Source organism: Macrosteles quadrilineatus, unplaced genomic scaffold, assembly GCF_028750875.1.
Source record: "Macrosteles quadrilineatus isolate MER2022 unplaced genomic scaffold, UCM_ALF_1.0 Scaffold_2__2_contigs__length_208266976, whole genome shotgun sequence".
Lineage (NCBI taxonomy): Eukaryota > Metazoa > Arthropoda > Insecta > Hemiptera > Cicadellidae > Macrosteles > Macrosteles quadrilineatus.
Window position 1 is genome coordinate 151,514,894 of NW_026542595.1, and position 27,233 is coordinate 151,542,126.

General features: G+C 34.9%; 2 protein-coding genes across 2 annotated transcripts; one reads left to right on the forward strand and one right to left on the reverse strand.

The window, feature by feature from the left end:
* Positions 1-2,231: 2,231 nt before the first annotated feature.
* On the reverse strand, positions 2,232-15,599 carry LOC128988035 (uncharacterized). Its single transcript, XM_054409208.1, has 6 exons — positions 15,521-15,599; positions 11,969-12,415; positions 10,890-11,096; positions 5,162-5,326; positions 3,411-3,548; positions 2,232-2,814 (listed from the first exon to the last, which is right to left on the reverse strand). The coding sequence occupies exons 1-6, from the start codon at positions 15,527-15,529 to the stop codon at positions 2,536-2,538; spliced, it is 1,245 nt and encodes a 414-aa protein (XP_054265183.1). The 5' UTR covers positions 15,530-15,599; the 3' UTR covers positions 2,232-2,535.
* Positions 15,600-23,960: 8,361 nt separating this feature from the next.
* On the forward strand, positions 23,961-25,880 carry LOC128985032 (uncharacterized). The gene has a single exon (XM_054404407.1). The coding sequence runs from the start codon at positions 23,961-23,963 to the stop codon at positions 25,878-25,880; it is 1,920 nt and encodes a 639-aa protein (XP_054260382.1).
* The last annotated feature ends 1,353 nt before the right edge of the window (positions 25,881-27,233 follow it).

Here is a 27,233-nt window from a genome sequence, read left to right on the forward strand (position 1 = left end):
TAATAATTTAAACTTAAATATTTTCTAGTATATTTTATTATACCCTATTAGTGTTTTTTTAACAGGCTTCAGTTTAGTAATGGTGAGAGTTCAAGAGGCAGTTTTGGTCCATATGGTAGATATATACCTATTCATATTGTACCATTCTTTTTGCTGATTGGCAACTAATGTGTTGTATACTGTTAACATTTAAAGTTGGCTCCCAAGATCGCTTCAATCTTGTTTTTATATCATAAAATTAGCTGTTGAAGAGTATTTAACTTCGATCTGGTATGCTCTTGTACAGAATACTAACTATTGCAGTTTGTGTATTTAATGTCACACTAGAGTATTGATTGCGATAAGAAATGCTTCAAGTGCACAGGTTCTTGAAGCAATATTATTATTTAGATTAGCAGAATAGTTTAATAAAAGGGCTCTATTCACATGTTTCCTTTAGTTTAAAACACTATTATATGAAACCACATTAAAATATATAAAACACAAAGAACAAAAATCTATTATAGCAATCGAACGCCCCTCAACACACTCCATTATTTAAAATCAAAGAGTGAGAATATACAGCTGATGTCCTTGGTTCAAGCTGGTTGTGTTCTCTGAGACAACAATAATTACCTTAGTCCTTTTACTCATTATTGGAAACAGCTGTTAATGCTGTTGCGCAGAGGTGTAGTTGTAAATTTTCTAGTGCAGGAACATTTTAGATCATCTCAGGAAAAACACGGATCGCGTATTAATACATAGGATTTTTCGAAAAAGAAGAGTATGAACTGTTCCCATGAGTTCATGCTCCACTACAACAATACTGCTGCACAAAAACAACATTTCAATCCAAGATGTATAGAGTGTGGTAGGGCGGCCACGTGCCACAAGTTGAGAATGAACCAAACAAAAAGCATGATAATTTTGTACAAGAAACCAGTTACAATAAACAGCCCCTAAATATGTTCCAGTTCCAGATCCAAGTTGTTGACACTGTTAAACAGTGACGTCATCACTCAGTCTTCCACAGTACACATACTACCTACCATGTTTTCTGTGAGTCTACCCACCTCCTATACTCCATACATTTTGGTTGTAACCATCCTTTCTTTTAAAGTTATCCAGTTTATTTGTAGCTTAATGTATTACTAAAAAGTTTTTTCCGCATCAGATTTGAAGAGTTGACACTTAAGACTTCAGGAATTTATTCAACGCATCTGTTTTTGTCCTCAGTAATTTCAATTTTAACTTAAATGTGGGTTTTGCCAAGTTTCTTCTATTTATTGGTGTAGATATTTATTGATGTACAGGGCTTAAGATCTTTATACAGTAAGTACAGTAGACTCCCTCTTATGCGGACTCCTCGGGACCGAGGCCAGTCCGGATAACGGTTTTTCCGGTTAAGCCGACGTCCCCAAAAACTCATTACAATGGACCGTTTATTCGACTTAAATCTAGGAGAGCATTGTATTTAGACATGTGATCACTATGGTCTCAAATCTTTCCCACGAGAACAGTCGTTACACTACCGCCCACTTCCTGCCGATCTATTCCGGTTAAACCAATGTGCCGATAATAATTGTCCGGATAAAGAGATGTCATTTCCGTCAACTGAAGTCCGGTTAAAAGGTGTCCGGATGAGAGGGAGTCTACTGTACATAATTGATTTGTTGGAACTATTCGTATTTCCAATTAATTTTCAAGTGCTTTCACTTTAAGAGGACATAGGAGAGTTTTAAATAATTCCCTCCCTTGTTCCACATTTTTAAATCTGTTGATATCTGACCATTATTATGTAGTTTACTATTCTAGATGAAAAAATAAGAAGTAACTTTTGTAGTTCTAGTCATTTTTTTCTAATTTTTGACCCTCTAAACATAACATTTCCCAATTTCTCTCCAGAACTTTTTAAAGAGCTTAGAAAAACAAATATCAACGTGTTTTGTACAATTATTGGTTAAGGATAAGTTATTAATATTTTACTAAAAAAACACTTATTTTACCCTCACTGTAGCAGCAAGCCTATGTACTCATAAACCCTAATGTTAATTAAATACATTTAGCCTAATTGAAAATCAATTCAGGCAACTGGAAATTTGCTTAGTCGGCAGGTTTGCTGCGGCAGGGTTATTTTATTCTTATTCCCACCTTAACTGTGGTATTATTCACATTACATTCAATACAAATTGTAGAGACAATCATTACATAATCTCTTGCAGGTTAACTTTGCGGTGGTTAAAAACACTGGATTATTGTGAAAATATTTATTTCCTTAAGTAATTCAGAATCAGGAACATTTACAGCATTCACTTGTTAATACTACGTCATATATAAATAAAGTACAAATATTTTGATCGAATGGCAAATAGACTCAAGTCATTACATTTTTTTAAACCTTTTGATTTAACAATCATTTTTCTCTTCACTCCAACACAGATCCTGGTTTTAACATGACTTAACTCTTCAAACACAATCAACAACACTTCACAACTAGTGCCCTTATCAACAACTGTAAGGCAGCGTATACTATTTACAAATGCAGTCTTTATAGTTTCAAGGTTGGTACGCCTGGTAGAGGATGGGCGAGCTGCCTGTTGGCTGCTGTGCGTAGCCGATGGCTGAGGCCTTAGGCTTGGCAGGTGCGGCTAGGCGGTGCTGACCTGAGTAGGCTGCCAGGCCTGAGGCCGCTGGGGCCGCCTTGGCTACGTACTGGGGTGCAGCCTGGGCGTATTGTGGGGCTGCTCCGTACTGTGGGGCGGCTGCGTACTGGGGCGCAACATAGGCTACTGACTGTGGCCTGTACTGGGGTGACGCTACTGCTGGTGAAGAAGCCTGGAATGACATTTATTTCTGTTTAGAGTGTTTTCTTATAATTCCAGTACAATTCAGATTTCTTTTGTCTGTAACCTTTCATCGTGCAGTTTGTTTTGGAATACGTATTGATTGGATACTGAAGAGTTCTTCTTTTTGTCCTGATTGTATTTTCTTATTGTTGATCAAAGGAGGTATCTCAAGATTACATAGACTATAACAGCCAGAATTTTATTAGTTAGGCGTATCTTACTAGATCGGTGTTATAACTAAACGATCTCGAGGAAAAAATTATAAAAGTTATTTCACTAGCAAAAAGTGCTCTTTTCATGAGTGTTATAATTGTTTTGAGTTGGTTGAGTTTGTCAAATTTTATGAAATATTTGTTGGTTTTTAACTAACAAAAAACCTGAAAAATCTCTATTCTCTTTACTCATTTCAGTTTAAAAGAATCATGTAACATTATTTTCTGGTTTCCTAATCCAACTATTGTGGGTAAACACAAATTCTATGAATACTTACTCAACTAATCTCTTTTCTTGAACAAAAATTATTTTTGTGTTGGGGATCAAATTATATTATTGCTTCCAAGAACTATCATGAAGAAAAGTACCTACCTCTAGATACTGTTGTGTTTGCTGCTTGCGTAGAAGCTGCTGAGGAATCTGCTGATATTGCTGAGGCAGAGCTGCAGGTGGCTGAGGGAGCTTCACTCTGATTTCTGTTGGCTCTCGACTAACCTCAGCCTTGAAACCCTGCAATGTTCACTGTCATGAGATCCTATGTTCATTGTTCAAGTAATGCTGCAGAACAGGATTCTCAATATTTTAGCTTAGTATTGACCTTGACTTTGGTACTGCAATAAACTACTTATACCATTTAAAAATCTATTGCCAGTCAAGATATGCAGGCTCATATTCTATGCCAATTTTTGAAGGGGTTGTGTAGATTATTAATCTTATAGGGTACTGTAGAGTTAAAAATTCCCTTTGTTTATAATTATAATGAGTGATAGAATCCACATTTCTCAGTTAATGTTTTTGTATTAATAGTGATTTATTTACCTTGTTTATTCGTCCCAGCTCGGAAACCACTATTATTACCTATATTTGTCTTACTAGCTCAGGGGCAAACCACAACAATGAGTATTGTTTTTGGTGGAACTGATACTACAGGGTGTGTTTAAAAAATCATCATCCTATTAAACAAAAATCATAGCTACCTACTCATCTATGCATCCGATTTGATCGAACAATATACCGTTAGAAAAAGGAAGTTATAGAGTTTCACAGAAAATATCCAAAAGTCCAATTTTCAAATTGCAACCCCCCAAAAATCAAAAATAGCTGACATCTGAAAACGACAATACAGGTTTTTTTTAAACTGCTATAACTAGAACGTGGTAAGAGATAGCAAAGATTTGAAAGAATTTTCATGGTTGGGAATTAAATTTTTTACAAGACACTCTTAGGAGTTTTCCGATAATCGCACCCCTTCACCTCCAAAAAACACCCTTCTTTCAAAAATTGGCATTTATTTTCAATTGTTTTCACAACTTTTATCCACCCAAGTAAATTTTTATTGCAAGTTGCACATATGCTGTGCATCTAAAGGGGGCCATATTGAGCATCTGTAAATGGTATGTAAAAAACTTTATTAGTTACTCTTTAATGTATAATTAACCTCATGTCCATAAGAGTATTAGTTTTCAAATTATAAACCTGCAAAATTATTCAATTTTGCAGGTTTATAATTTGAAAACTAATACTCTCATTCGATTCTTTTTGAAACACCCTGTACATTTAATGCACTAATGACCCAATCTGTTATAATATAATTGTTTGCTTAGGGACACCATCGATTATATTTGTAAACTTAATGAATACAAACTTACTTTTTATTAAAAAGATTATAAAAGAAAGCTTGAGAAGTAATATATTTTACTATGATATACTACCATTTTAAGATTGTACTTTTATCAAAGAAAAAAAAATTAATACTGTATAGTGTCTAGATGTGACACTACAAGCTCAATTTTGATATGATACCATGAGCTTTTAGGAGGTTGGAAAGATCTTAAAGGGGTCGAATTTATCTAAATATCTTGGTTTTAAGTCATTATTGTAACAATTGTCCCTGTCAACTTAACTAGCTTTTCATCAAATTGACTAGAAGTACCATTTTCAATGGGGATTTCATTTAAAACTTCAATACAGCACTTTTTTTAATAAAACAAATTGCTGACAATAGTTGTATTCTTACTTTTCAGTGTTCTACTGTCATCAACAACCATTAACATTTCATGTTCAGGAGTAGTAAGGTTATATCTCTGGATATTACAACTTTCAATGATGTTGATGTGTATTACCTCCTTGGGGTCGGCTGTGTATGTGACAGTCCTAATGTAGCCATCACTGTCCACCACACTGTAGCTGCCTGAGATCTTGTCTCCTTCCCTCTGCTCCTTGCGATTCTGGTAGTTGGTGAACTCATCGTCCTTCACGTCAAAAGAGAACTGGTACGCTGGGTTGGGCTGCACATATTTGTCAATGTTATGAGCACGCTTGATCAATTGTATTAGAAAGAAAATATAGGTTAACACATTTTTAAATTTTTTTTTATTAACAGGATGTGTTAAGGGTTAAAGTGAAAGGACCTAGCAGAAGGCCCCAAGAAGGTTCATTGCGTAAGATCTGAAAGTGTTGACAGACACACTTTAGGGTGTTTGGTCGTAAATTTTCATGTCTGATTTTTTATTATTGTTCAATGATTGTACAAAAAATTAGAGATACAAATATATATAAGAAATAAACGGTATCAGCATTCTGACACATACTTTCTCCCATAAGTTTGTCAAAAACCTTTATCATGTGTAAGTGGTGAGAGTAAATAACTGTATACTCAAATGAGATTTGTACAATTTTGTTCAGAATTTAAAGGATTATAACATGCTAAATTTTTATCAAAATCGTTGGGCAATTTTTGGGAAAATCCGATTTTTCTGTTATTTTAAGGGGGTTTTATGGTAAAATGACATATCCTGCTTAGTATTCAAAATAAAAATGTCATCAGTAGTAAAATGTTCATCTTGGTACCAGTTCACAGGGAGAATGGGTAATGCGATTTTTACCAAAATTGGCATTCAGGTGTAGAAAATAAAATAATAATCACTAGCTTTTTATAATTATATTTTTTTTTAATTTTGTTTTATAAAAAATTTTTAAATTAACATTATTTTTAATTTTTATGTTTTTTTGGGGGGAAATTTATCTGTATGTTGGAATTAAAAAAAAAATTTGATATGTCAACTCGTTTGGGTCGTGAGTTTGTACCTTTGATGACTTGCGTTGTCGGAGCACTACTCGTTGAGAGTGTGTATACTAACACCGGGGCTGTAGAATACTTTAACATCACGTAATTATTAACATCTTTTAACATTGAAAGAATATGTTTATCGTTTTATTCTAAAGCCCCGTTGTTAGTGTACACACTCTCAACGAGTAGTGCTCCTACAGCGCAAGGCATCAAAGGTACACAGCCCAAACGAGTTAACATATCACATTTTTTTAAATTCCGACATACAGATAAATTTTCCCCAAAAACAAACAGCTATTTTGAACATTTAAAAAAATGTTAATTTTGTTTATATAAAACAAAATAAAAAATATATAATTATAAATAGCTAGTGATTGTTGTCGTATTTTTCCACACCTGAATGCCAATTTTGGTGAGAATCGCATTACCCATTCTCCCTGTGAACTGGTACCAAAGAAGAAAATTTTACTATTATAAAGCCCATATCTCGCTTAATATTCAAAATAAATATTATAACATTTGTATCTCAAATTTTTAAACTGAACAATAACAAAAGATAAGACACATACAATTTTTGACCAAACACCCTTAAAAGTTTAACAGACTGCCGCACATTGGACAACATTTGTTTACCTTGACCGTTTTCAGTTTCTCAGTTTTAACTCATTGGCATAAGTTGCAAAAAACCCATTGGCCACTATTCCTTCCATAAAAATAGAATCAGAATACAGAGGTATCATATGCATTCATACGTCATATACAGGAGGATACAGGATATATTTCATAATCAGGAATGTAACTAAAAGAAAAATGAGGAGCCAAAGGTGCAGAGTAATCTGGCGCTTTCAAAACAAATTTTAAGTAGTTTAAAAACTGTTATCATAACATTTTTTACTCACTAAGCTATGGACTCAACGATTAGCCTATATTTATACATTGGTTGAATACATTTTTGCACCAAGAAAATAATTTACTTTTAAGATCATTGCCAAAAGATCGTTTCTTTTCCTTTAGTTGTGACCGGATCCTACAGGCAGTTCTCTTTCGTGACAATTATATAAAGACCAGTCTTTTAAACCGGCTCAAAACGGAAACGACCTTGGTACAGATTTTGTCCGAGATCACGTGGTCAGGAGAGTGACCGGAAGTGCAAGTATAGGGAAAGTTGTGTAACTTTCTCTGCGGACAGAGGCCTTTGGTGGTCCCTCATGTAATCGTTATGTAAGTGACTAGCTGTTAATTGGAACACATTCCTTGTTGGTAAAGTAAGTGAATGGAGTAGGCCTAGAGCCTGCGTGTAAACGGGACGACAAGGAATGTGAGCAATAACTACGAATGTTAAAAGGCATACCTTGTTGCGTCTACGACAACGTAAATGTCATAGATGAAACTCTTGAAAATTGGCAAAATTTATGGTAAATCTACAAGACTTTTTAACAGCCTGCGTAAGCAAACAAGCATTTGCCAAGAATATCTTTCAATTTACTAATAACTTAAAAATAACACCATTGATTATGCACCTAAACATGTACCTATACAAAGCCAATCACACTCATAGATATTCCTAGAAAGAAATTGTAAAGAATACGATGTAACCAAACTGAGCCAAACATTATCTGACAGATCAATTCAGTCGAAAACGATGTGTTGCTACAAGGGAATCTATTTTCCTCGTAAGTGGAGCTAACTTATTACTTGGTTATGACACTCCTTTCACTGTTCCCATCGAAATATCACACTCGTTTCGCAACCTTTCTCTCACTTCCGTGGGCGGGCCCGAACCCTGTAAACTGTATCAGTATGGCTACAGGACTATTGCGTCATTCGTGGTCACGAGAAACAAATAAAATGTCATTTGGAGTACGTGTAGTAGTAATTTAGATTAAGATCTTACTTGGTGGATCAGCCTTTATCGAAAAATTACGTTGCTTGACCACCACATGCATTTTATTAGCTACACCTCTTTCGTGTTATTAGTCGTAGCATCAACTTTGAATGAATAGTGTAAGTGTAGACTTCCTATCCTGTTGTAAAAATGAACTGTGTTTCTCTTATTAAGTATCCATTTAATAAGTTACATTTACCACGTGATGCTTTTCTCCTTAATTATGATAACAGAGGACAAGCATTAAACACATTGTAACTAAAACTAAGCACAACTATTTTTAGCTTCATTGTGTGTATAGTTGTGCTCAGTTTAGTTTCTTTGTGCCTTTGCACATTAAGTGGAAAAAGTGGTTGGTCCTTTGGCCTCCAGAAACGTAGGATAGCCAGAACACTTAAGAAAGTCCGTTGAACTAAAATTTTAAAAGAGTGTTTCTATGTATTAGAGAAGAAGCACAAGTATATCATAATGCCTCAATCATTTTGTATGTCATTTTAGGTTTATTTACTAGGTTTAGATTATTAAGTTCGTTTCATGAATGTGGTGGATAGTTTTCATGAAATTAGAGAATCAACAAAACAACTCTTCGAAACAATGCAGTAAGGTGTACATATAGACAACTATACATCCATGAATATAACATTACGCAAGTATCACCTATCAGCAGACAACGCCATATCGGGACGCGGATGGTGCATGCGCTGCGCTGCTAGGTAGCGATACTGTGCTTGCGCAATACATTTCTCCATTGCGCAAGTGCTGATCGCAATGCTTTCACTGTGGGAACTCTGTTGACATTGGGAAACGTAACCCGACGTCAGTGAGGTCACGGACTCGTGATAGTTGGCCAGGGAACACGATAGTTGAGTCACATTAGAGTACCTATGTGGATATTCTGTGGTGGCTGTTGGCCGTTCTATGCGATTTATTCTTCTTCTCTAAAATATCGAAACTTTGAGAGTCTTTTGAACGTTAGAACTGTGGATTTTGAATTTTTCATAAAAAAAGTTTGGTAGTTCTAACGTGGTATTAGTTTTGTAATTTTTTGGATTTCATAAATTGGTAGACCTACGATCAAATCAATGTAAAGGGGCTCAGCTTCATTCCAAGCGGGATTTGTTTGTAAAATATAGGGGCTTAGTTATACATTTGCCTCAGACAAATTCAATGTTAAGGTGATGAAAATTTATTTTTAGATTTTTTAGACACAACTTTAAATTTGATTTGTGGCCCGAATTACCCCGGTCTAGACGTCTAAAAGGGCAACCATCTTCTGTCAGAGTGATGTATGACGGTGGCGACCACTGACGCAACGTTAAAGGTCGACTAGAAACTATGCGACTGAAGAAACTGTGCTAAAATTCGCGAGTTATAATTATGTTATTTTGACGTTTACCTAAACCTAAACCAACTGAGAGGAGTGTTATGTGTTATGTGCCTATAAAACCCTAAAAACTATTGCCTATCTCACTAAGGCTTGTGGAGACTGTTTGATTGTTTGTATTTTGCTGACAATGTTTAAGGTGTCAGAAGTATTAAAGTGAACTTAGATTGTATTTTGGCCTTTGTGTATTTGGTGATAAGTTAAGTATTGGGTGATACTGTTATGTGAAATAATTGTTACAAACCTAGCAAATAAGATAATAATATTATTGCTCATTTATATAGCTTTTTATATGTGTTTCGTGGACTAAGCTAGTGCTTCCAAACTCAATACTTTTAGGAAGACAAATTTAAAATACAATACTGTACCGGTATGCAACTCTTATATCATATGAGTGTATGTGTCGACGTCGACACATAGTATACGATATCCTGTCATCCTGGGGATAATGTAGTGCTGTGTGGGTCATACAGAGCAAATTACTTGTTACGTCCATCGCTGACAGTGACATTTAAAGTTTTCCTCAAATCAGACAGGGCCTTGAATTTATTCTTAGAAAGTCTTTACAATTCCGATCTTTTATAATATATAAATTAACTGTGTCGAGCACGAATCTTATGTTCTTGTGGATGCAGTACATCATCTACTCTAGGTGTAGAATCCGTTGTTGCATCACAAACCACGAAGATCAAGATTTGTGGCCCGAATTACCCCGGTCTAGACGTCTAAAGGGCAACCATCTTCTGTCAGAGTGATGTATGACGGTGGCGACCACTGACGCAACGTTAAAGGTCGACTAGAAACTATGCGACTGAAGCTGAAGAAACTGTGCTAAAATTCGCGAGTTATAATTATGTTATTTTGACGTTTACCTAAACCAACTGAGAGGTGTGTTATGTGTTATGTGCCTATAAAAACCTAAAAACTATTGCCTATCTCATTAAGGCTTGTGGAGACTGTTGGACGAAATTCAACAAAATTCTCAAGGTGTTAGAAACGATTAAATGGCTTGTTATATAGGTAACCCCGCTATAGTGTTTCTTGCACATAGCAGGAAAATTATATTAGTCAAACTACTGGTCAAGGTAACATTGACTCATTTTGACTTTGAACAGAAAACGTCGACAAATAGAAGTTTCTCTCATAGGGTGTCGGGAGTGAATCAATTCTACACTGTATTCGTTATAGTAACAGGAGCTCCTTTTTTCGCAGGTATGTTATATGCTAGGACACCCTGGTTCGTTCCAAATCTTGACCGGTAAAATATATGTTTACTATAGACAGATTCGCGTTTCGATCAAACACTCATGTGGTTTGAAATAAATGTTCAAAGCTAATCTTTACAAAGCTAAAGTCATTTACACTAAATTTCTAATTAAACTGTTTTCTTTTAAGGCACTGAGGCTCATGGTGTACGGGAAATACTGTAGCCTCCGATGATACGTTTCATAGCCTGGGGTATATTTTAAAATACCACGATTTGAGTAGCCACGGAAAGTTCAAGCTACTCACGTCATAGTCTTCAGGTTCCTTCTCAGGGTCGGCTGCTAGAGGGCGAACTTTGCGGTACTGAAGGGGTGCAGGCGCTGGCTGAGCGCTGTACTGGGGTGCGGGCCTGTAGTAAACAGGCTGAGGCTGGGAGCCGACGCTGGAGCTGAAGGACTTGTAGCTGCTAGCCTGAGGAGCGGGCTGGGCTGGCTGGTAGGCAGACGCTGCCTGCTGCAAGAGGAAGGAAGAAATACATTACAGTACAAAAAGTAAAATACTGGAGTTACTAGTGTATTTCAGTATGAAATACAAATGGAACAGTTTAAAATTTATAACTCGTTGGACGAAGAATTTAGTATGGTGGTTATGGCCCCATATTTGATAATTATTCGCCTTTTCCTTCTTCTAGTAATATTCAAGATGTCGTTAAAACACAGATTTCCCTTAGTAGAATCATTGATTGAATTGTAAAGTTCATTGCCAGTACAAACAAAAAAGTCTTTACATTCTAGTCATTCAAGGTCTCAATTCATCTAAGCTTTATTAAGAACTGCTTTCTCATGGAGAGGATACTTTTGTTTGGAAACAATTTGTTGTAAAGATTTGCAGAGAAAAGAAGATGCGATGGCAAGACCTGCCGGCGGCTTGACAGAATGCGTTCCATCATTGTAAGCCTATATAATTGGGGGGGGGGGGGGGGTAGATACAAAACAATATATAGATTGTATAGAAGCAAAACAATAGGCCTACTGTGCCTTGTAATTGAACCATTCTCTCAGTAAAGAAAAATATTGAAAGGGTTCTAATTAATTCTACAATTTATTAGTTTTTCGTCATTCAAACTTGTGGTAAAGTCAGCAACCAAAGAATTCAACATGACTCAATTTCAAGAAGTAACATTTCTTGCTTTATTACTCAGAATGCTATCGATATTTTACAACGATCACTCTGTGAAATCTTTCTCGGGGCGAAGTAAAAAAATATACGTACAGGAAGAACTTTTTATGAGAATTTTTATTGGAGGAGAAGACCTAAGAGAATTTTAGGTTGACAACCTCGTCTACAACTAAGTTAATAAATAATAATCACTTCATCAGACATACCTGGTAGGCAGTGTTGTATGCTTGTTGGTAGGCATCGTTACCAGCCTTGATATAGGCTGGGTTGCCAGCCTTGGCATAGGCTGCGTTGCCAGCGGTGTGGTAGGCCTCATCCCCCGCCTTGATGTAGGCTGCGTTGCCAGCCTTGATGTAGGCTGCGCTGCCAGACTTGGCGAAGGCTGCGTTGCCAGCGGTGTGGTAGGCCGCATCCCCCGCCTTTAGGTAAGCTGCGTTGCCAGCGGTCTGGTAAGCCGCATCCCCCGCCTTGATGTAGGCTGCGTTACCAGCGGTCTGGTAGGCGTCGTCCCCTGCCTCCTCGGCTTGGTGTAGGGCGTACGCCTGTCGCGCCCTGGGCGCTCCTGCGGTCTGCTGAGCCGCAACATACTGGGCGAGCTGCTCCTGCGTTACAGCTAGGGCTCCGGCGCATCCCAGTGCCAAAAGTATACACAACTGTAACAAAGAGAGGTTTTTAACTACGCCGATACCTTCAGCTTGGATCGTTTTGCGAGCTATTACTTAATCTTTTAGAGGTCAGTGGCCACATTTTACTATGTCTCTCCACATGGACCTCAGAGAAGTGTGCTTGCATCCAAATCATGCAAAGAGTGAGCCGGTACAGTACACGAACTGCATTAATATCATTGACTTTATTATTTATAGAATGTTTATAACTGCAGTAGTGGCACTGAAACGCGAGCACACGACATAGTTGCCCTTTATTTCACAATCCATTAAAGAATCGAGTGGTTTTACTCATAACACAACGATATTGTCTTTAAATGTAACCACAGAAGCCTTCCTACTTTAAGCTTTGTTTATATCCAGAGGCCTTTTATTTGTTTGATATGAGAATCATTTAATGAATAATAGTATGTAGTTTCAACTAACCCAACATGACTTGTTGCTGTTAATTATTTTTTGCTTTGTTTACCTACTACTTATAGATATGTCATATTATGTCAAGAATATTATGAAGGGAAAGTAATGCAAATCGGGCATTTTATAACAATGTTTTTAGCAACATAATGTTTTTTAGATTTCAAACACCATAACATCCCGTTCTAATGTCCCGATGTTGCTGGTTCACAAAACCATAAAAGTGTACCAAACCTTCATGCCAAATTTCATCGAAATCAGACTAAGTACACGGACACAAAATATTTATATATTTGTTTTGCCTATGGGGACACCAAAATAAAAAAGTAAATCGATCCTGAGTCTAGGTCTTACCGTTCCACCTACAGTAATAGCTTCTTCCAAATAATGCAAATTTTCGGAAACATTTCTTAATACTGTATCTCAAACCCGATGCAATTCTTGCTAATCCTTAAAACAAGCCCTGTTTCTCTAAAATCACAAATTAGGACCTTAAATTGGACCACTACAACTTATGAAATTTTTTATAGTTCAATATTTTTTTTTTTATGTGCTAGTTTAATAACTATTTTAATATCTAGTTTTGATACATATCTTAATCTTGGATTAATACTTTATCCTCGATGTCGTTTTATGAACAAATATCTCATACAAGAAAAGGCTGAAAGAACTTTGAGACTGTGTTTCTATTGCGGAAGACTTGGGATTCATCTGATAAGGATATTACAAAAAGTGGGCGGACCGATTGTAATAAGGAGAAAGTGCTTATTCAATCACACGAATTAATAACTGGCTTGACCCCGCAACACGCAAACTAAGATCGCTGCCAGAGCCGCATATAATGTCCGTTATACACTTTAAAGTGCATATAACCTTTAGTTGGTCTTTGTAACCTTGTAAAACCTTGGAATATGACTTAACAAATAAAAATACGTTTTTAAATAAAATAAGTACCGGTACACACCCAATTTCAATATTTATATAATACAAGCCACTAACTTAATATTTGCAACGGTGTGAAGACGCGTAAGGGAAATTTTGTACTTTGTATATACTACTGTATATGGTGTAGTTACAAATCTACCATTGATTTTAGAGACAAAATTCAACTTATTTTGATAAAAGTCTGTTTATGTTTGCTCAGATAAGTTGTGAAAACGTCTTTGACAATATACAAATTAGTTTCCTTCAAATCAAGATTAATATACCTGGCATATTAAATAATCAAGAAACAAATGGCAATTGCATAGTATATTCCCTCCTTTGTGCAAATTCGGAAAAAATGGGTTTAGAACGATGTTACTAAAGAACTATGAAACCGTTACGGTATTTCCAAAACGCAAGCAGTCTCCGATACGGTTTGAGCAACAAACTTCTTTACTTTAGTTTTTTCTCAGTGTTCTTTTCTTAAGTTTGTTTTGCAGACTTCTTTATTTTCAATTAGTTTTCAAATTTAGTAACTTTGGATTCTATGCAGAATTTCTTTCTAGTTCCTTCTACAATCCTTTTTAACTTCATATTCGTCTACAGATTGCTTTACTCCTTATTCTCTCTATACGTAGTATAGACTTCTCAATACTTTCTTCAAAGAATGTAATCTAGTAACTATGGTAGTGTACTAGCAACTAGCAACTACAAGAACTATAGTGGTTGGTTCGGTCAAGGATAGTTGCAAATGTAACCACGACCATTCTCAACATAGCATCCTCTAGCTTAAAAGGTCACAAGGAGTTGTGAGTTGTAAGCCGTCGTGAGTTTCAGGATAACTGATAACTAACTTACGGTTATGTCATTGAGACGTATGACCTTATAATTGTGCGGGATGGATACTTCAGAGATGCCATCGTACAATTACAACGTATTATTTGTGCACTCATAGATTATTGATCGAAACGCGTAGCAAAGCAATTATTTATTCTTTGATAGATTCGTATTAAAACTTAGTTAAATTACCCTGGGTTGAACTAATTAATTCCAAGCAAAATGAATTATTATGCAAAATACATAAGAATGCCTCTGTATTGTTTTTAGCAGTAAAATTAGCAAGGTTGTGTTTATTATTAAATCAAACTACCATTCAGTGTTAATTAATTCGATGTTGTTTTTATACCGCAAAGAAAGTTATAAGACCCAGTACTTTTACGCATCATATAATAGATGTAACTTAAGTTTTAGATATGTAAAAACCATCAAACTAGAGAATATTTTCTTTCTTTCTTTAGAATGCATGATGTAATTGTGTATTTAAAAATAATGAATGCGAATTAAAACTATTAAAAGTAAAAAGAAATCCATGTGTTCTGTTTACAATGTATGACCATAGTATGCGAAATAATAAAATTTATGATTACTCATAAAATGCCCTAATTACAAACACAGTAATAAGGTATTCAAAGGTTACTTTAATTTAAAATCTTTTGTAGGTTGATTTTAGAATATTGATTTTTGTGTATTATAAAAAAAAAACTAAACAAAACCTTTACTTTATTCACTCAATACATGTTAAATTTTCTGAAATGAATTATTTTCTCCCTTAATTTCAACTTATTTTCTTGCAAATTGTAAATCATGATTTTTTTTTATTTACCAAAATAGCAAAATAAACTTTATAACAATTCATTATTAAATAAATGATTTTACAACTAATAAATGCTAATTATCTGTAAGAAAGTAGGTTACCTTGATCATGGTAGTCCTGGCACATACACAGCTAACACACAGATGTCTGTGTCGAAGGTGCGGGGGGTTTTATACCTCGGACCGTCGTGGGAAGGGAAGGCTCAGAGAAAAGACGAGTCTAACCCCCCCCCCCCCCCTCTACGTCCCCCCACAATAAGAGAGTTACAAAGCTAATTGTAACACTATATTATTAAATAAATACACTGTTGTCCTGTTACAAATTAATTTATGTAAAATTATATACTTTTTTATTTAATTATCCGAATGAGACACATCTGAAATATTGAAATAAAAATATACAATTAAAATATTTTATTTACCATAAAATAAATTTGAAATGTCTGTCTGCCTTTCTAAAACGTCAAAACTTCTTACAAGCCTAGATTTACAATATTGTTCTTTTTGTTTAGATATTAACAAAGGGTTTCGCTTTCAGGCATGTTGAATCTATAATAAAACTGTAAGTATTGATTGGTATCCGTAACAAAGAAAAAAATAATGTCGATATTAACATTAATTTATTTCACATTTTTTTCTTCTTAGTGTTACCTACACATAACACTAACACAGTAACACACACCAACACATACTACCATAGATTAAAAGAAATAGACATATATGTCTATTTTAAAATTAATCAGTGTGGCAGATTGCGTGTAATAAATATAAAGGTTACTTACAGTCTTCGCAATCCTGTTAGTTGAGCACTACGGCCGTTTCGGAGATAACTCCATCGTCGGGTGCGTAGTCATTATACACTAATCTGAGCTATTTACATATTTACATTTCTTACGTAGTTTCTTCATTTTCATTGCGTCAAGGTTAAATAAATAGTACATACAACACAAAACACGGACACGACACGAAAACATTAAGGCACGTGCACGGCTAAAAACTGACGACCGACTGGTTGTCGGTCGTCAGTTTTTAGCCGTGCACGTGCCTTAATGTTTTCGTGTCGTGTCCGTGTTTTGTGTTGTATGTACTATTTATTTAACCTTGACGCAATGAAAATGAAGAAACCACGTAAGAAATGTAAATATGTAAATAGCTCAGATTAGTGTATAATGACTACGCACCCGACGATGGAGTTATCTCCGAAACGGCCGTAGTGCTCAACTAACAGGATTGCGAAGACTGTAAGTAACCTTTATATATATATGTCTATACTCCTTTTATCTATGATACTTAACACATAACACATAACTCTATAACAACAGTCACAGATAGCTCAGAGGTAAGGTAAGAGGCTCATAATACAGCACTGATAATTTTGTTTAAGATCCGTATCCAAGGAAACATAAGTTCATAGTACACAACATACATAAAATTTCAAAATTTGTGTAATACAGCTAATTGGTTTTCAACATATAACATGAGCAAGAATAACATTTATAAAATTAAAAATAATGGCACAATCACGAGAATAAATATAAATAAAATTATTTATCATAATCCTGATGTTGTTCCCGACCCATGCCAAGAAGATTCAACACAAGTACCAAATAATTCGTTACAAATAGAAGAGAGAAGATATTCTTACATCGATCCCAGAAAATGGATTCATTTCTCCGTGCACTTAACTAACACAATTATTCAACTGATATTTCCAAGAACACCATGAAAATTGACGACTTGATAAAAGATTGAAGATTGATGAAAATTTATAAATTCATGTAGAAGAAATTTTTGTTTACTTTTATACTGGTTATGTCTTGTGCATGTCATGCACTTCAATATAGTTTACAGGCCACGACCAACAAATCAAAATTTCAAAATTGGGGGGAATTTTAATTCATTTGGGTGGCACCTCTCCAACCCCAAAAACTCATAGTCATCCCCAAAATTTTGATACCATAATTTTTACAGCCAAAAGGGTACAGCAGTAAATGATTCATAATTAAAACAGTATTAATTTTAGAACGTAGTCTGACATAGTTGTAACTCGTCACCTTAATTAAGTTGTGTTTAAAATTTAAGTTGTCCAGCAGAGTTTTGATATTTGAGGTAGGCTATGGAAAGTTGAGAGTCCATGTCAATAATAGGCCAGACAGCTGTTACGTTAAGCAAATGGTATTATAGCAAAAGCTTTAGTCTAGAATGTTAGTGTCGGCTGCTAGACTTTTTTAAAATTAAATTAAATAAAAAAAAACTGAAACCCTAAACTAAAATTATGGCTTCGATATTCCCTAGTTCTCAAAATTATCTTTCTTTCAACACAAAAATCGTGAAAATCCGTTAAGTGGTTGATTTAGAATCGTGAAATACAAAAACCCTGTCACGTTTTAATATACAGGGTGAGTTTTAAATGAGTTCCCCTCCTACTTGTTTCTACATTTCTTAAGATATCAACTCCGGACAACGTCAGATCATTGTAGAGTAGTAAGTACTTCATTTTGACTGAGTATACATTTTTGGCCGCCATCTTGGATCCGCCATATTGGATACAAAGTTTTTTTTATGTAAAGGTAGGGCTGTGACCCATTATTCCAAACTAGAATTTTACGCTGATTACAATGCCGCAAATAGTTTTTAAAAATCTTGATCCGTTCTAAAGTTATAAGGACTTTTTATAACTTTATTTTTAGCCCATTTTAACATTGTGCATTTACAAACTAAGACCATAATCTGAAAATAGTGCTAGATAAAGATAAGTATACACCACCATTCATTGTCGACCTATTTTCACTTGGTTATGACGGCTGTATCTTTTTCGGCCGCCATCTTGGATCCGCAATTTTGAAATGTGAAAAATTAATTTAAATATGAAGGTGGTGTTGTGACCCATTATTTTTAACTAATTGTTTATGCTGAACTCAATGCCACAATCAGTTTTTCATTTGCATGTTTGGTTTTTGAATTATTGAAATTATAAATAAGATAATTTTAATATTTCATCGAAAAAGCTTGATAACCGAAAATGGATTGCGGCATTGAGTTCAGCATAAAAAAGTAGTTCAAAATGATGAGTCACAACACCACCTTCATATTTAAATTAATTTGTCACATTTCAAAATGGCGGATCCAAGATGGCGGCCGAAAAAAATACATCCGTCATAACCAAGTGAAAATAGGTCGACAATGAATGGTGGTGTATACTTATCTTTATCCAGCACTATTTTGAGATTATGGTCTTAGTTTGTAAATGCACAATGTTAAAATGGGCTAAAAATAAAGTTATAAAAAGTCCTTATAACTTTAGAACGGATCAAGATTTTTAAAAACTATTTGCGGCATTGTAATCAGCGTAAAATTTTAGTTTGGAATAATGGACATAAACCCTACCTTTACATTTGAAAAAAAAAACTTTGTATCCAATATGGCGGATCCAAGATGGCGGACAAAAATGTATACCCAGTCAAAATAAAGTACTTACTACTCTATAATGATCTGACGTGGTCCGGAGTTGATATCTTAAGAAATGTAGAAAAAAGTTGGGGGGGGGGGACTCATTTAAAAATCACCCTGTATACAAGCTGTTGGCCCGTCCTACGTACGGGAATCGAGTAGTCAGAATTGTGTTTCATTCAGAACAGCTAGTTATGCATTTTAAATCCGATAATTTGAAACCCCTGAAACAGTTCTGGGGAGCAGAGCATTCGATTTGTATATACAGCAATGGTATATCTCTGTGTGGTCTACTCATATCTACTAATCTTACTTGTTTCCTATAATCGATGACAAAATCATAGACTAAATAAAATAACCTCATAGTTCTATAGAATATTTTACCATAGAAGCATTTTTAAAACAAAGAAATTATACAAACTGAATATTTTACCATCAAGTCTTAAACCTGGTACATTATACCATAGTTAAATAGTAATTTTAATCAAACCAAAATGATAAATGAATGTGCACTGAGCATTTAGTAATAAGCTTGAATATATTGCTACAGAGTTTTGTTTACAAACCTTATAAGTCTTTTAGTAATGAGAATTCTTGTTATAAAATTCTACATGTATATCTGGTGTCTGAGATTATCACTGCCAAACAAATATACAAACAAGCCGACACCTCTTTTATACTTATAAAAAAATACCAATAATGGTTTATCGAACTGACTATACACTTCTTAAATATTTAACCATAGACTAACCAATACAAGTATACTTCCCATCTCATTGGGGATAGTTTATAACCAAAATCAAACACATAATTTGTAAAAGTATTGGGTAATGAAAATTATGCTAATAAATAGTTATGTAAAGTACGTATGATTTTAAGATCACTAGTAGTACAGTATTGCATTATTTTCGTTGGAGACATCAGGAATTTCTTTCCAAACTTATGTTTATAAACCATAAAAAATAACGGATAAACTATTATAAAATAAGTTTAAGATATTTTATTTGTCTGGAGTGTACATTAAATGAGAGTTGAAAATAAATATGACAGAACAGATATTGAGCAGAAGAAAGGAAATGTCGTGTTGAAAAAAGGTAGCCTACACATCGAAATCAAAATTATGTCTGGTACTGAGCAGCTGTGTATTGTAATAATCTAATTCGTCAATATGTTTATTAAAGTTAACATTTAGGGGTCTATGGGTGTTATCATTGACTATATAACACTAGTAGTGTTATATAGTCAATGGTGTTATGCACATAAAGCAATTATATCATGATAAAAATGACATAATTGCTAGAAATCCCCCGCATTGAGCCCCGCGTTCTGATTGGTCGAGAGCTCGATGACGTCACAAAGATGGCGGAAGGAGTAGGGCAAAAAGTGTTTGGCGGGAGCTGGGATGGAACCTGGTCCGGCGGCATGAGAAGCCGAAACGCTAACCACTGAGCCACGGCGCTCGATGTTAGACTTTGTGTCGAGGTCGTATACGAGGGCCGGCTTCGAGGGCCGGCATCGGGGGTCGGTATCGTGGATGTTTTTTTTTTTCTTAGGCACGAGATGATCGTGGTTCTGCTTTTCTCCACCAGAGTGTGCTGATATCGTCTGTTTTGGGAAAAAAAGGTGGTTCCGTCCTTCTCCACCAGAGTGTGTTGATACCTAGGTCGACTGGTCTCTAAACCTATTGTTTTTGTTTATGGTTGTATTAAATCGATTGTGGTTCTGCTTTTCTCCACCAGAGTGTGTTGGCACTGTTTGATGTATTTTGTGACCATCTCAGATTATACAATATGTTATTGTTATAGTTGTACCAACTTGGATGTTTCATAGTCCTACCCTCAGGCAAACTAATAATATTTCTGGTATATTATTTGCTTTGACTTATATGTTATTATCATAGTGATACCAACTTAATTATTTTATAAGCGTAGGTTAAACAATCAATGTTGATTACAAATTTGCAATAATATGTATAACAAAATGTTCTATACCATCTTTTATATTTTACTGTAATCTAAACTGTTTACCATTATATGTTACTAACTGCACTAGTTTTGCTAATATAATTAGTTGTTGTTGTTATTATATATATATATATATATATATATGTAATTTATCAAACTTGAGAGATATCTGGGTTTTAAGGAATGAAACTACAGCATACATATACAAATAATGTTTCTTTTTATTTAAAAAATAGTAAATTTATGCTTCTACCAGACATCCCTGTACATTTCAATCGAAACCCCCCTTTATTAAAATTTTCAATCTGCTCGTCTGAGAGATGGGTCACAAAACGCTGAGGGAGAAATGTTATTGCTGGTCCTCCACCATCAGGTAAGGTTATCTCAGCAACAACTGATGGTCCAAATTTGCTGTCCGTTCTCTTCATAGATGTTATAGGGTATCCTTCTTTAGCAGTGAGCTCCTTACAGCTGTATTTTGGAGGTCCCTCATACTTTTCCAATTCAGCCAATTCACTGAGCATCTTATCCATATTCTGTAACAATTTGCAAACTAATGTATTTCTGTATTTAACCATTTGTTTTAGAGATAAAAAGTTAGTACCGTCTGAGCAAGAGTTAATTCTTTCTTGACAGTCTTGGTGTAAGCATGATAATTATCGGTAGTAGCAGTTGTAATGTATAGGTTATAAAACTAAGAATTGTTTGGTACCTAATCAATATGTTAGAAAATATATATAAAAAACGTGTACGTTTTGCTGATCCACTTGTTACCAATGTCTACTTATTGCCTGATGAAGAAAGGAAATCAGTTTGGGAGATGGTGGCTAGAGATAGAGTTCGATTTCAGAGAAGAATAAAAGAAACAGGTGAAATAATTTCAAAGGTACTTATAATACCTCGTAGTTAATAATAATATATCAATAATATAAAGGACAGGACAAAATTGAAGTTAAAGTTAAAGATCGAAATATTAATAAAATGTGTTCAAATTACTTACGTAAAATTTGTGTGGAAGTGCTTGAAGAGATTGTAGCAGTAGAACGATGTAGCTTCGAAGTAAGACGTGTACTGTGAACTGTGGTGGTACGATCGTTTATATAGTGGGGAGTTGGCGCGCTTTCCGGTTGACCAATCCCATGGTAGAACTGGGTGTGACGTACACTATATAGCGCGCGAGTTTTAAATGTTGCGTCAATAGCTGTTCACTAGTTTCTCTTTGAGTGTACGAGTGGCTGTTTGATGGTGAGTACATATTTGTAGTTTTTACTATGGAACCTATTCATATCGTTAGAAGCCATGATACGTATGTTAGAAAATTTAGAATGTCTGGAAGAAAAACCATTTTTAAATTTAATACACCACCGGCTGGTTATAATGAACTTGATTGGATCAAAAGTGGTTTTGCTCAGTTGGTAGAGGAAATGAAACGTGAATGTACAGGGGCGAATGATTATTTAGGATTTACTTTGAAAAGTTTGAATTTAAAGAATAAGGAACCTGGATACGTTGCTTTTAGACCATCAGAGGAGGTGAATGATGATGTTTTGTGGACTATATTTGGGGGTATTATACAAAGTAATGAAGAGTCTGTTACATCTAGTGATACATTTATAGTGGAGTGTACTAAAGTTAGTCTACCTGTAGGATCTGGGGGTCATAAAAGATCAGGTTTCTATAACAATTTTTCAGAAGAGTGTCGTAGTAGAATTGGAATTGTTACAATTAAAAACATAGATAACCTGTGTTTAGCTCGAGCTTTGGTAGTTGGAAAGGCTCATGCTAAAAATGATCCTCTTTACAAAGCAATCAAACAGGATAAGGGTAAAAGACAGACGTTGCGAGCTGAAAAATTGTTGGCAAAAGCTAGGGTTTCAATACCTTTAGAAGGAGCTGGCATTAGAGAGTTAGAAAAGTTACAGTCTCATCTAAAAAAATACAAAATAACTGTTTATAACTACAATACGAGAGGTAGAGAGACCTATTTTAGTGGTGACAATGCTGATGCAAAACTAAAAATCAACCTTCTTTTTAATGAAGGTCATTTTAATGTTATAACTAGTTTAACATCAGCATTTGCCTGTAAATACTATTGTGAGGCTTGTCATATTGGGTATGAAAAGCAAAATGAACATAGATGTTCATCATTGTGTTCAGCCTGTATGGTAACCTCACCGCCTTGCAAACTGGAACATGATGGTATTACTTGTCCTGACTGTAACCGTCATTTTAAAAATCAAACCTGTTTTATTGCTCACCAAAAAAACATTTGTTCATCTGTAAAGAAGTGTGGGGAATGTAACCGGATTGTAAGACCCAAGGGTAGAAAACAGATCCATGTGTGTGGAGAACAGTTTTGTAAAGTATGTTTAAAATATACTGATCCAAACCACAAATGTTATATGAGAGTAGATTCAAGTAGACCTAATGCAAAGAGCTTTTTATTTATATTTTTTGACTTTGAAACTCGTCAAGATGAAAACATTCAAGATGATCCAGAGAAAAAACTTCATGTTGTAAATCTTTGTGTTAGCCAACAGTATTGCTGGCAATGTATATCAAATGATGATGACATTCACTGTGAAAACTGTATGATCCGTCAAAGAGTGTTCAATGTGAATCCTGTAGAAATGTTCATGAACTATGTAATGGAGGCAAAAAAGAAATTCAAATCCGTTTGTGTAATTGCGCACAATGGGCAGGGCTTTGATTTTCAATTTCTGTTAAAGTATGTGTACAATGAGACAAAACACAGTCCAAAATTGATTTCAAGAGGGACAAAAATCATCCTAATGGAAGTTGATAATGTAAGATTCATTGACTCTATTAACTATTTTCCTATGGCATTAGCAAACCTCCCAAAATCATTCGATCTTGGCCCTGAAAAAAAGAAGGGATACTTCCCACATCTTTTCAATACTTTGAGCCACCAAAACTATGTCGGACCTATCCCTGACAAAAAGTATTACTGTCCAGACTCTATGTTTACAAAAGGGTATGAAAAGTTTATAGAATGGTATAATGAGCAGGTTGTAAATAACTACACCTTTGATTTTCAAAAAGAAATCCTAGAATATTGCATTTCAGACGTGGACATCCTGGCTCAAGCCTGTATTAAATTTAGGACGATGTTTTTAAAAGAATGTAACGTAGATCCATTTTTGGAAGCAGTAACTATAGCAAGTGCTTGCAACTTAGCATTTAGAAGAAACTTCCTCAAGCCAGACACCATAGGTATTATTCCTATAGGTGGTTATCGTCTTGCCGATAACCAATCTGCAAAGGCTCTACAGTGGTTGGCTTTGGAAGAGGACAAAAGAAATGTGAGGATTCAACATGCTGGCAACAGCCGAGAATTTAAAATTCCAGGCATTGGAAAGGTTGACGGGTTTGATGGAGAAATAGTTTATGAATTTTATGGTTGCTATTTCCATGGATGTCCGAAATGTTTTCCATATAAAAGAGAAGAACCTCTTCAAGATGATCTATCAGACAGTTTACACTTGCGGTACGAAAGAACCATAGAAAGAACAGGAAGGATACGACAGCAGTTTGATGTAATAGATATGTGGGAGTGTGAATTTGATGATTTGAAGAAGAGAAATAAATTGCAATATCTTAACAATATCCCGATTCTAAACACAATCCCACTAAACCCGAGGGATGCTTTTTATGGGGGCCGAACCGGAAACTCAAAGACATACTATAAGTGTAAGAAGGAAGAAGGAGAACAGATATTCTACGTAGACATTTGTTCTCTCTATCCTTGGGTCTGCAAATACGGTATGTTTCCTGTAGGACATCCTACGATATTTGTTGGTGATGAAGAATGTCTAAAGAGAGGAATGGAAGCTGAAGGACTTCTTAAATGTAAAATTCTACCCCCTACAAATCTTTATCATCCTGTATTACCGGTGAAAATGAATGATAAATTAATGTTTGTCTTGTGTCGTGTGTGTGGAGAGAACTTGTCATCTTCTGGAGAGTGTCACCATGGAGTGGAAGAGAGAGCTTTGGTAGGAACATGGACTATGATGGAAATAAGAAAAGCTGTAGAGAAAGGCTACGTAATTCTAGAGCGATATGAGTTGTGGCAATATGAAATGGCTACTTTTGAAAATGGAGGTTTATTTACAGAATTCATCGACAAGTTTTTAAAAACCAAGCAAGAAGCTTCAGGTTATCCCGACTGGTGTAAAACAGAAGAGGAAAAACAACGATACATAAAAGACTACTTTGACCATGAAGGAATTTCATTAGATTCTGACAAAATCGAGAAAAATGAAGGGATGCGCTCGCTTTCCAAACTTATGCTCAACTCATTTTGGGGCAAGTTTGGACAGAGGCAAAACCAGACCAAAACGTTAGTGACTAGGGATCCTAAGGAATTGTTCAACCTCTTAGTTAGTCCAGTAGACCAGGTAAACAGAATTAAAGAGATCAATGAAGAAGTTGTCGTTGTAAATTGGCAGCATTTAGAAGAAGTTGGCGAATGTTTAAGAACTGTCAATGTGGTCTTAGCAGCTTTCACTACAAGTCAAGCCAGACTAAAACTATATGAACACCTTGAGAAACTAGGAAACCAAGTGTGCTATTATGATACAGACTCGGTTATCTACGTCTATAGACCAGGATTATATAAAATACCTGTTGGAGACTACCTAGGGGACATGACTGATGAGTTAGCTAAAGATTATGGACCAGGCTCATTTATTGTGGAGTTTTGTTCTGGTGGTCCCAAAACCTATGGATATGTTGTTTATTCCCCAGTAACAAATGAGTATAGAGAAGTTTGCAAAATCAAAGGTATCACCCTAAATTTGTCTGCTAGTAGAAAATTGAACTTTTCATCCCTAAAAGCTATGATTTTAAGTGAAACCAGTGAATCAGTACCAATTATAGAAAGTAGAATTAGAAGAACAGAGAGTAGAGATGTGGTAACAATTGTGGAGAAAAAGGATTTCAAAATAACAGGTCCTAAGAGAAAACACGATGGTGATCATGACACTTTACCATATGGATACAAAAAACAATGTAAGACTCCATAAGCGGGGCATGAGAACACACAAATTTATCATTCATTTTCAACGGTCATGTTTTAAGATGCAAGTGGAAAATGTAATGTAAAAATAGTTATTGTAGTCAAATATAGGTAAACAAAATTATTATTTAGTATCTTTAGAGATTTTGGTGAGTGTAATTATATGTTAGGACAGTGTTAAGTGTTTTAAAATGATATTCTGTAATATTAATGATTCAATAGAAAAGATTTTTATACTAATATTATTTCTTGCAAGTATGAGTTTTATCTACATTATGAGAATCACTGAATTAGATATGATACATAAATTATGTAATACAGAATAATATGGTCATTTCCACAATGGAAGCTAGACTGGCAATTGCTGATGAACTACATAGGCCTGCTAGAAAAAATTACCTCAGACGTAAAGTTACTCTTAAGGGCCTCAACGATTTATATCAAGCAGATTTAGTGGAAATGCAACCATATTCTAAAATTAACAAAGGCTATAAGTATATAATGACTATGATCAATTGTTTTTCCAAGTTTGCTTTTGCAATACCACTAAAAAGTAAATCTGGTATAGAGGTGGCTAAAGCTTTAGAACCAATTTTAGCTAAAAATAAAATGAAAAACTTTCAAACAGACCAAGGTACAGAGTGGTTTAATAAACATGTAAATAAACTTATGAATATGTATAAAATTAATCATTATCATACATACTCTGAATTAAAAGCTAGTATTGTTGAAAGGTTAAATCGAACTTTAAAGTCAAAAATGTACAAGTTATTTACAGCAAGAGGAAGTTATGAATGGGTAAGCATATTAGATCATATTACTAGTTCCTATAATAATACAAAACATCGGACCATTGGTATGAAGCCAAAAGAAGTGAAGAAAAAACATGAAAAACAAATATTAAACAGAATAAATGAAGCAGCAAATCCAAAAAAGGTATACAAATTTAAAGTAGGGGACAGTGTTAGAATTAGTAAGGCGAAAAGAATGTTTAAAAAAGGATATTTACCAAATTGGACAAACGAGATATTTAGAATACATGCTGTCAAACCAACTAGACCAATCACTTATATTCTTCAAGATCATAAAGGAGAAATATTAAAAGGTGGGTTTTATACAGAGGAAATTAGTAAGTCCAAGACTGGAGATGTATATTTAGTGGAAAAGATTTTGAAACGAAAGGGTAATAAGCTCTTAGTTCGTTGGGCAGGGCACGATAAAAATAGTGATAGTTGGGTTCATTCTGATGACCTGCGACTGTGATCTGTTGTTATTTTAAGAAATAGCAAATCCTTATCAAGTATTTATCATACTGTCAGCACATTTGAGTAATCAGTCAGTATGCGGCTTAAGAAACAGA

Coding starts and splice junctions, on each gene's coding strand:
- LOC128988035 (XM_054409208.1), bottom strand. Junction 11,097..11,968: donor CATACAACACTGCCTACCAG/GTATGTCTGATG, acceptor TTCCTCTTGCAG/CAGGCAGCGTCTGCCTACCA. Junction 3,549..5,161: donor ACACAGCCGACCCCAAGGAG/GTAATACACATC, acceptor TGAACATTGCAG/GGTTTCAAGGCTGAGGTTAG.
- LOC128985032 (XM_054404407.1), top strand. CDS start 23,961: ATGTTTTTAAAAGAATGTAACGTAGATCCATTTTTGGAAGCAGTAACT.